General features: G+C 37.2%; 2 protein-coding genes across 2 annotated transcripts; both read right to left on the reverse strand.

Annotated features, from left to right (window-relative positions):
• Window positions 1–3,193, reverse strand: LOC105172578 (NDR1/HIN1-like protein 13). Its single transcript, XM_011094082.3, has 2 exons — window positions 2,300–3,193; window positions 1–467 (listed from the first exon to the last, which is right to left on the reverse strand). Exons 1-2 carry the CDS (start codon window positions 2,876–2,878, stop codon window positions 381–383), a joined length of 666 nt encoding a protein of 221 aa, XP_011092384.1. The 5' UTR covers window positions 2,879–3,193; the 3' UTR covers window positions 1–380.
• Window positions 3,194–4,962: 1,769 nt separating this feature from the next.
• On the reverse strand, window positions 4,963–8,014 carry LOC105172577 (luminal-binding protein 5). Its single transcript, XM_011094081.3, has 7 exons — window positions 7,842–8,014; window positions 7,503–7,767; window positions 7,208–7,422; window positions 6,395–7,114; window positions 6,143–6,297; window positions 5,986–6,068; window positions 4,963–5,734 (listed from the first exon to the last, which is right to left on the reverse strand). Exons 1-7 carry the CDS (start codon window positions 7,888–7,890, stop codon window positions 5,245–5,247), a joined length of 1,977 nt encoding a protein of 658 aa, XP_011092383.1. The 5' UTR covers window positions 7,891–8,014; the 3' UTR covers window positions 4,963–5,244.
• Between the last annotated feature and the right edge of the window lie 3,055 nt (window positions 8,015–11,069).

An 11,069-nucleotide genomic window follows, 5' to 3' on the forward strand; every position in this document is an offset into this window, starting at 1 on the left:
TCATCAAATCCTTAATATCTTAATTCCTCTAAAATATTGATGGATTTGTCTTTGGGTATGTAACATAATATATATATATATATATATATATATCGAATTCAATTGGACAAACATCAATGAATCAGACTCCAAAAAATTTAAAAACCTCTTTCTCCAATTTTCTTTTTCTTTTTCTATGCGTTGGAGTGAATGAGTTGGGTTTTGCTTTAGAAACAGCTCAAACCCACGTGGGATGACAATTCACTTTTTGTGAAATTCTCCATTTCTAGTTTTTTTTTTTTTTTTTCTAATATTGAGAGAAAGTAAAAATAGAAAAGCGAAGTGGGGAGTGGGACCGGGCCAAGTTTGTTTGGTCCGGAGTCGAGTTAGGTCGGGTCGGGTCAGACGGTGAAGCCATCGAATCCGCACTCCTTGTATATTAGGGTTTGCTTTCTAGGACTGATCCCTATTGTACAATTCAATGCTACCTGCCCAACATTCCACATTTTTTCCGTCAAGAAATCAATCATATAATAAATATAATTCATTCATAAAATAAAACACTTGAATTTAGCTGAATCCGATCTGTATTATTAGCATTTTCCCACTTTTGTAGATGTTCTACAATTAAATTTCCGATATCCTCTCACATATTGAATTTAGATTACATTGAATGCAACATTTACATAACTATCAAATCCATGATCAAAAGCATCCAAGAAAATTTATGGTCATGAGTTTGAATCACACAAAACGTATGAGCATTTATCTCACTTTACGTGAGTATTTGTAGTTTATTTATCATTATAAATAATATTAATATATTAATTAAATTAAGATATTGTTCAATATATCAAGATAAATTATTATAATTTATTTATCATTATTAATCCAAAGAAAAGAATCCAAGAAAATTTGAAGGGCCATGAGACCTAAATAATGGGAGAGGCCAACTTCAATAATTTCAAGAAACCAACAAAACAAAGTGAACATAAGTGGGCTCAAGAAAGAAGAAGCTTTCTTTTTTCTTTTTTTTTTTTTTAATTTTCTTTAAAAATGATAAATTGTGGGAGGAGGTAACGTACAAATCTAAAGCAGAAACGAATAAGAACAGATAAAAAAGTGCGAGTTAGGGGGGCGGTTGTGGGGGTAAAAACAGGGAACAATCTAGGGAGATGCTAACTGCACGGTGGGGGGACAAGTGCTTGGTGCTACACGAAATGTTGGGTTGAGGAACACGAGAAAGGCGAAATTACACTTATGGTCCCTCAAATTTGTCAGGTGGTACATTTTGGTCCATGAAGTTTGTCATTACATGAAATTAAAAATAGGGTCCATGTCCAAAATCTATTTAAAAAAATAATGAGGATATTGAAGTTGCTTTAAGTTTGATTGAGCAATGAAATAATTACAAATTGGTCCCTTAGAAAATGTTGCTTTATAATTTTGGTCCCCTAAATATGACTCCTTGAAAAATTTTATGTGTAAGAGACCAAAAATGTAGTATATTTCACTCACCTTCACTAGTGTAAGAGACCAGAGGGGTAAATTATGAATGTGAAAGAGAAAGACTAGAAAATTGCATTTTTAATCCTAAAATATATGGTAATTTGCAATATAAGAACGATTCGTATATTGGGTTCAAAACCCAACCAAATATCAATATAAGATATAAGAATTTAGCGCAAGAATTCAAATTCATACGACATATCAAAACAACATAAAAGTCATCAATATTAAAAAAAAATATAATTTAAAATAAAAATAGAAAAAACTTAGAACCTTATGTAATAATATAAAAATATGCAAATAAATTCAAATGATTTTTATTAGGAATTTGAAATTCCTAAAGTCAAATGGATCAATCTGAATTGTGGTGTGTTTGGATTGATGTACCAGAAGGTATTTGAATTTAGAAAAACGAGTTTGAGGAAAAATGATTTTCAAAAGACTATATTAGGAAAAAAAATTGAAATTCATCGCTGTTCAACAAAATACAATTAAAATTTGGAGTCGAATAATTTGAAATCCTTAACATTAGTTAAGCTATTTATTTCCTTAAATGTAGTTTGGTTTTTTTTACCTTAAAAGGAACAAATGAAAATCTAAAGCCCCAATCACTTAAAAGAGTGATGAAACTGTATTACGCAGCCTAATCCAATCATCACCAAAGGTCATGCTGGCGCATTTTAGCAAGGATGTTCCACAATGCACATGGTAGAATGCACGGAGAACAGAGACCAAGAAATCCCAGAAAACCATCGTGATAATGGATGAAATAAGGTAAAAAATTTGGATATGCATTGAGGTGAGAGCTAACCTGCACCCCTGGTGATGTGAAACCTAGAATCCGGATCTTAGCCCCGACGTCGCCGACGACTCGCAGCTCGACCAGGTCGTTCAATGAAGCATCCCTTAATAAATCGGCGGCATCGGCTTGCAGCAAGTTGACTCGGTCAACAACGATGGCGGTCTCGATTCGGCGGACGCTGTGGGCGGGTTGGAAGAACCCGGGAACGACGCCACGGCCGAGGGGTATGCCGCGGTACATGATTGTAAATGTGGACTCGCGGTACTTGATTCCCACCTTATTGTCGTTGGTGGCGGTGAAGAGCATGTGGATGATGAGGGAGAAGGTGGCGGAGGAGGCGGTGGTGGGGCTGATGCCCAGGTACTGGACCCCGACTTGCTGGAGCTCGAATTCGGGCTTTTTGGGTTTGACGGCGAGGACGACGACGAGCACGATGGCGAGGATTAGGAGTGCGAGGAAGGAGAAGAGGAGGAAGAGGCAGCAGCAGCAGCCGCGGAAGGAGGCGGAGGACGAAGAGGACGAGGAGGGGGGGTAGTAGTGGTGGTGGGCGCCGGCGGAGGCGGAGGTGGTGATGGGTCCGGAGGTCATTATTGGGGGTGAGTTTTGTTTGCCGGAGAATTTGGGGAAGCTGGGTGAAAAAGTGTAAGGCCCACCACCGCCCACGGCAGCGGCCACCGCTTTTGGCTACTTTTGCTTTATTCTCTACGTCTCTTTCTGGAGTCGAGTTTGCAGTGGAATTAGTATTAAATTTGAGCTTTTGGGAGTTGGTTGCTTTTGAAGAGAATGAGGGAGGAGGGGAAGAATTGCTTGGCAAGCAGAAAAGGCAGCACGTGAGTGAGAGTGGTTGCTCAGTATGCTACTTTCTCTCTCTGTATATGATATCTCTTGAGTTAACTTGTTCATAATACCATACACATACTTCAGTTTTTACTTTGATGTTGCCATGTTTCAGATCCTGGTCCTTTAAAGTCAAACAACTCATGGAGTGTTTGCAATAATTTTTGCTCGACCAGAAAAGAATTGGTGTTTGGGTTTATTTGGAGTAGAAAATAGTGAAATAAAGTGTTTTGAAATAAAAGAGTGTAAATGAGAGTATGATTGCTTGTAGTATGAAGGTCAAGTTGTCTTCTCCCATTGAGAAAACTCTCAATTTATAGGTAATTATTAGTTCGTTAGAGAAGACTGAATCCCTCACATACTCAATGGATGATTCTCATAGATTCGGTGGAGCATGATCTTAAAATAATTAAATAAGACTGAATCCGCTATGGGTTCGGTGGAAGGTCATCTCCCAGAGATTGAGGGATTTATTATCCACGAGGATGTTTGGAATTTGCTGCAGATAAAGACATCTTTTGGAAATAAGAATGTCATCTTAGATTGATAGTTGAGGAAACATCTTCCTCTAAGTGGAGTTCAAGCTTTTAGGGTTTAAAGGTTATTCTCAAATGGCAGCGCAACTTCTTCCTAAAAAAACGGTTGGTCCTTATTTGATTATGTGGGGTGCCACTAGAGGTCCTACGTAGATGCCACCTAGGCCATCTGTGAACACTATGAGATATGTTTTTTTACTTCAACTGGAGAATTTCAAGTCATTTAGTTTCATTGTGGGCTTATAATGCCTTTTTGTATTTGGGTCGATTGGACTTCTTGTGGCTTATTTATTTCTTGAGAGCACCTCCCGTCAGACTGGGTTTCTTGGGGACATCCTGAGCCATTACTCGATCTGGGACTCCTAGGGGGCACCTTCGGCCTTATTTCCTTTGATCTTGGTCTCTTTCTATTTTTTGGGTTAACCCATTTTTATGGTCATCATAGCAGAAATAAATTTGTAGGGAAAGTGGTAAGTTGAACAGTAATCAAAGTTGGAACTGTTTGAAAATAAAAGTTAAGAATATAGTATTTGAAAAAACAACATAATATTTTCAATTTTATTAATAAGTTGCAGAAATTGATATGGAATTGCTTATAACTTTTGCATAAATCAAATTAATTTAAGTAGCTCAAAAGTAGAAGTTGTAAAACAAAAACAACCTTTCGCACTTATTTTCAACAATAAACTAATAGACGCTTAAAATAAGCGTTTCAAATACTCCCTATACGTATTTGTATTTGGAGTATATTGAACACATTTCAAAAATTATTTTAAAGAATTTTAACGTCCGACATAGATATTCAAATTTTATCTCATATATATATATATATATATTGTATCAGTAGTCAATTTTGGTCAGTTGAACATGACTAGAGTTCATACGATAAAATATTTGTAATGCAAAATACCACTAGAAAAAAATTGTTAGCCATTCGATTCGTAATTAGGGATGTAAATAAATGGAGTCGAGGTAAACAGTTACTGTATAAACTTATTTTAATTTTTGTCGAATTTTAAAAGTTATATTTGACGTATTTTTCTTACACATACTTTATCATTTTTTTTAATTTAAGTAAATCGAACTTGAATCAAGTTTAATTCAAATCTTATTAGACGAAAATTAGTTTATTCCAACTTAATTTATTATATTTAACGAATTGAAAGTTTAATAATTATTCTCAAATTATAATCAAATAATTTAATCTATTTTTTCAACCTAGGGTCAAATTCCATTACCAAAACAAAAGGAAAGGAAAAGAAACAAACACATGTATAAAGTCTTTTCTCATATAAAATTGATTACGTCATTTTTGTACACGTGGTGTGTATATATGATATGCAATAGAAAATCCAATCCGCAAAAGACAATTCTCATGCATGAATTTTTTTTTAACTAAATCAGATGATCGAATCAAATCCATCACAAGACAAGTGTAATACACTTGCTATGTGATTCATCACTCTTTCATAAATGTACACAAATCATACGACAAATACACTGGATTTGTCATATAATTGGTTGAGGTTCGGGCCAGACAGTTTTTGGTTAGAATTTTCCATCATGTTGCCTATGTACACTTCACAATTCATCGTATGCTTCCTCTTCTCCATCACCACTAGACCTTGAGCCACTCTGCTCATAAACCTTCTTCACAACGGGATTACAAACATCTTCCAACTCCTTCATCTTCTCAACCAACTCATCCCTATCTGCATTCTGGTTATCATCCAACCACTCCATTGCATCGGTCAATGCCGTCTCTATCTTCTCCTTGTCATCAGCCTCAATCTTGTCCGCAAACTTGTCCTTGTCGTTGATCGTGCTCTTCATGTTGAAAATGTAGGTTTCAAGCTTGTTACGGGCCTCGATCCTCTCCCTGACCCTCCTGTCCTCCTCCGCGAACTCCTCTGCTTCTCTCACCTTCTCTTGGATCTCCTCCTCGCTCAGACGTCCCTTGTCGTTCGTAATGGTGATGGATTTGGACTTCTTGGCCGCCTTGTCTTCTGCTGTTACGTGGAGTATGCCGTTTACGTCGACCTCGAACGTGACTTCGATTTGGGGCACTCCCCTATGAGAGAACTCAAGCGTGTATGATTAGGATACAAAAACATGACTACAGAGAATGTAATGTAGTTTTGCAAAAATCGGAGGCTTCTTTTTTCTTTTTCCTCGTATGTTATCTATAAATTCAAATCAGACAGTCGTTTAAGTCAACTAGTTTTCTTGCCTCATGACTTGCTGAGCATTCATCAATTCAGACAAAGGTTAGTACTCTATTAAATTTGAAGAAATATATGCATTCCTCTGTTGTGAGTTTACCTTGGGGCAGGTGGAATGCCGGATAGTTCAAACCTCCCGAGCTCTCGACAGTCTTTTGTTAACGCCCTTTCTCCTTCATAAACCTAAACATGACAATCTTGGTATTAGTAACTTTAAGACATTATAGCAAAGATGTTGCATGTATCAAAACTCATACCTTGATCGTCACCGAGGTTTGCTGGTCCTGATAAGTAGAGAAGATCTGGGACCTCTTGGTCGGAATCACAGTGTTTCTTGGGATGAGCTTTGTCATAACTCCGCCCACCGTCTCGATGCCAAGACTCAATGGTGTCCTATCGATCAAAACAATTTCTGCAAACCAACAGAACCATATCATGTGACTGACAACTCAAAACAACTCTGTATAAACAAAATTCAACTACGATGATGTCTGAATGAAACTCCTTACTGTCTGTCTCCTCTCCGCCTTCTCCACTAATGACTCCTCCCTGAATAGCTGCTCCAACGGCCACTGCCTCGTCGGGATTCACACCTTTGCTCGGCTCTTTCCCATCAAAGAAATCCTTCAACAGTTGCTGCACCTTAGGAATACGAGTGCTGCCTCCAACGAGCACGATCTCATGAATCTCAGACTTTTTCAAATTCGCATCCTCCAACGCCCGTTTCACCGGCCCCATCGTCTTCTTAAACAAATCCATGTTCAATTCCTCGAATCTCGCCCGTGTTAGGGGCTCAGAAAAATCAACACCATCAAACAACGACTCGATCTCAACCCGAACTTGGTGCTGGCTGCTCAGAGCTCTCTTGGCTCTCTCACACTCCTTTCGGAGCTTGCCAAGAGCCCGTTTGTCTTTGCTGATGTCTTTGCCGTATTTCCTCTTTATCAACTTGACGAAATAGTCCATAACTCTGTGGTCAAAGTCTTCTCCTCCTAAATGAGTGTCGCCACTCGTTGCAAGAACCTCAAACACTCCATTATCAATGCTCAATACACTCACATCAAATGTACCACCACCAAGGTCGAAAACTAGGATGTTCTTGTCTCCTTCCTTGTCGAGGCCATAAGCGATTGCAGCTGCAGTCGGCTCGTTGATTATCCGAGCCACATTAAGGCCCGCAATCGTCCCTGCATCCTTGGTTGCTTGTCTTTGTGCATCGTTGAAGTACGCTGCAGAGCGAGAACAACAGATGCGATTATTGTGGAGAAATTGCAAAGACAGATTATGAAACGCGTCCAGAATAAGGTAATGCTAGTGCTTACCTGGTACAGTTATGACAGCACTCTTAATCTTCTTGCCCAAATAGGATTCCGCTGTTTCCTTCATCTTTTGCAGTATCATAGCACTGATTTCCTCAGGGCTAAAAACCTTAATCTCCCCATCTCTGATCTTCACCTGTATGTAAGGCTTTCCATCTTTATCCACAACCTTGTACGGCAACATCTTCATGTCCCTCTGAACCTCTGGATCATCAAACCTGCAAAAACACCCCATCAAAACCTCGTACTTCCTAATCGACAAAAACCCATAAAAAATGTGACTTTAACAGCGACTTACTTCCTCCCAATCAGCCGTTTGACGTCAAAAATTGTGCGTTCGGGATTGAGAGCCGCCTGATTCTTGGCGGCTTCCCCAATCAGACGCTCTGTATCAGTGAACGCAACCCACGAAGGTGTGATTCGATTTCCTTGATCATTGGCTATGATTTCAACTTTACCGTTTCTGTACACCCCCACGCATGAATACGTTGTCCCCAGGTCTATTCCTATCACCGTGCCGGAGTTCTCCCTCGCCGCTGCCGGCGCTATGCCCATGAAAAACTCTGCTCAAAACAATATACAGAGCTGAATTAGTACGCTCTTATGATGATTACCTTCAAACACATTCAAGATTTACCTGAAACAAAGAGGAGAAGAATGCAGATAGCTACATCCTTAGAACCCATGATCTATTGCATGCACTATCCTGCTTGCTTTAGCTGTAACGATGGTCTGACGATGATGATTTTGATTTTCCAAGTGTGGTGAGAGGGGGAAGAAAGTGGCTATTTATAGGTTGCGGTTGTGGAGAAGGGGTTGGAAACGGCTAGAGTGTTCCGGCCAATAAGGGCGTGAAACGTAGTGAATGTGAGGAGTGTTGGGATATGGTGTGGGTGTTCCACGCAGTTTGACCAATGAGGTGAAAACAGGTGGTGCTGTAGATTGACGAGCATACTGGTGGAGTCCTGAAGGTTCTTGGATTCTACAGAAAAGATGAGATGGTGTATTGCATTGTAGGTAGAAAATCTTTTTTGAGATAATTTCATCATTTTTTGAACTTTGCTATAATTATGTGTAATTTTTTTGTATTTAAAACTTATATTTAATACTTTTGATGTTTGTTTTATTTAATAAATATGGTGTACATAAAAATAAGTTGGCCCAAAGAGGCCCAAATAATTCAAAAAGAAGAAAAAAACGAGATGCCCGTAATATCCTAGGAGGCCCACATCATGAGGATAGCCGCTGAAAAATTGCTGGGCTCAACCTAAGAGGGAAGTCCAGTATTCGGCCCTAGAAGGAAGCCCAGTATTCGACCTTAAAAGGAAGCCCAGTATTCGACCCTAGAAGGAAGCCCAGTACTTGGCCATTGAGACAAGCCTAGTTCGGTTCAAGAAGGAGGCCTGGTACAAGGCCTGACAGACCTCAAACCCACCTTTAAGCCCAGCCAAGTAAAAAAGAGACACCCTCAAGAAGCTTGACCCATTGACCTAGAATAAAAAAAATAATATTTATTTTCGATAAAATTATTACTGACTTATAAAAGTTAAAAAAAAATTGACCAAATTATTTTTATACTTCCTCACATACATTAGCGTGTGATGATATATAAGGATAATTTAGTCATACAAAGATTTATTTCACTTACAATAAGTCAATTGGGGTTAAATATAAATTTTCATTCAATTTTTTTATAATATCAAAAAATTCGACGAACTTTGATCAATGAAGGAATCTATTAGTTAGACAAACAAACATCAATGATACTGAATATATTTTTCAAATTACAAAATTTTACATATAGTTACACAAAATCCAAAAAGGGTGGCCATGTAATTATCCTTTCTTTCTTTGAGGGCTTTTACTGTCTTTGAAGTTTTTTCTTTAAGTTCATTGAATTTTACCACACAGGAAATAATAGTTTAGATCCAATCTCAAATGTTTAAAAAAAAAAAAAAAAACCAACAACAACAAAGTATAATAGTAATTTTTCACCTCACTATTTAGGAGTTATAAAATTATATTTTTTTAAAATAGGTATTTATAACTTTCCAAATATAAGAAAGTATTTATAATTATGCCCAATATTACGAAGGGCAGCTCTAATTTATCCTAACCTTTTTATCATTTTTCTTTCTAATCAAATACAAAACTTTTTTCTTAATACATTTATTGTTATTTTCATTTTTCCTGTATATTCATTCTTCATTCCGACCAAACAACCTTGTGAAGGCATTGTGGTGAAACATCCAATTCGGTTGTTGAGGCCCCCACCACCCCCAAGAGTTCTTTTACTTAGTACTTTGCTACACTGAGAGGGCTGACTAAAGCACACCATGCATGCCTCCTTTATAAGAGGTTTAACAAAATTTTCCCTTATTATACATTGAAATTGTTGAGAAGCGCACCTTTTCACATCTACCTTGTTCAACCTCCAAATTACTTGTCGTTTGAACCGTCGTATAGCTTACTAATGCTATATTCGCTCTGCAGAATCTCAGCCCCATCTGACCTTCCACCACAGAGAATTACCCTCACAATACTCTAAAATTATTGCACTGCAACTACACTGGCAGTTTTCAAATATCAATGTTGTTTTATACCCAAAAGGAACCGTCTTACTAAAAAACTTGAGGGAGATGTTCCCAACACTCCTCGAAACTCACCATAAAAACAATTTTAATAATCTTCGTAGAGCCCTTTGCTTTACTCGTCAATCTCCTGCTCGGATATATGATGGCGCATGATTGTCGCCTTTATATCTTTGTACCCAAACATCTATGGTAACTTCATATTTGATGGATAGAATCCTCATAACTTAAGGGAGTTCCCATTAGAACAATATTGCAATCCACATCCATAAAAGTCTATGCTCATTTTTTGTTTGTGCACATTCGCGTGTGCCGGCATCCCCTTACCCCTGCAAGTCTTCATTGCATCATTTTGGCTACTCTTGGCTAAGATGCGACCCGGGACATCTTGGCCGATTGATAAAGTTAAGGTCTCATAAGTAAAAGTTGTTGGTTCAAGTCACACGTGAGTATGTATAGTAATGTCTTGTTTCTATATTTTCTTTAAATGTGTTTATTGATTAAGAAATATCCATATATTGAACCAGTACTATTTAAGTTTGAATGTACTCAATGATATAATAATAATTCAAATCTTATTGAAAAAAAGAATGATGTATTGAACAATATTTGAGATTGAATAATTGAATGATGTAGTAATAAATGGAATTTTATAATATTAGAAACATAAATAAATAACTCATGTTTTCTAATTGGTCATTAGATCTACAAGAAGTGTATTTAATTTATTTTTAATATTCTTTCTTTAGTTCTTTGTGATAGACGTTTTCCATCCAATCTCTCCTTAAAGGTAACGAAAATCGTACTTGGTAAACTCAATTATAATTAGCTGATCACTCCATCCCATAATTATTATTAATAATAATCAAAATCGCAGTCCCACAGCTTGAATTAATCTCGATCGTATTAGCTATAATACACTGTTTGGACCATCCTCTTTGTTCCTAATTATCTAAGTTTACTGCTAATTAATAACAAATTAAGGTGCTGGGGACCTTAGCATTCAAAGCCGCCCCTTTGAGTAAGATGCCTGCCATTTGGACCCCTAAAAAGATATTAATTGAAATCATAGCTCTTATAGTATAATTAATTATTAATTACTAATTATTTCCACATATATTAAACAATGTACAATAGCCAGATACAAAGTGTACCATCATTAATGCATATGTAATAAGATAGTTTTTGCTATCCAAATCAACAGAAATTAATTGGGATCAGATCTAAATTTTCTTGGGAATACTAACTCTATATATATATATATATATAATAAA

This window comes from Sesamum indicum, linkage group LG10 (genome assembly GCF_026168435.1).
Source record: "Sesamum indicum cultivar Baizhima isolate 11 linkage group LG10, ASM2616843v1, whole genome shotgun sequence".
Taxonomy (NCBI): Eukaryota; Viridiplantae; Streptophyta; class Magnoliopsida; order Lamiales; family Pedaliaceae; genus Sesamum; species Sesamum indicum.

Coding starts and splice junctions, on each gene's coding strand:
- LOC105172578 (XM_011094082.3), bottom strand. CDS start 2,878: ATGACCTCCGGACCCATCACCACCTCCGCCTCCGCCGGCGCCCACCAC. Junction 468..2,299: donor TCACATCACCAGGGGTGCAG/GTTAGCTCTCAC, acceptor AATGTTGGGCAG/GTAGCATTGAATTGTACAAT.
- LOC105172577 (XM_011094081.3), bottom strand. CDS start 7,890: ATGGGTTCTAAGGATGTAGCTATCTGCATTCTTCTCCTCTTTGTTTCA. Junction 6,298..6,394: donor AGGCGGAGAGGAGACAGACA/GTAAGGAGTTTC, acceptor GTTGGTTTGCAG/AAATTGTTTTGATCGATAGG. Junction 6,069..6,142: donor AAACCTCGGTGACGATCAAG/GTATGAGTTTTG, acceptor TGTCATGTTTAG/GTTTATGAAGGAGAAAGGGC.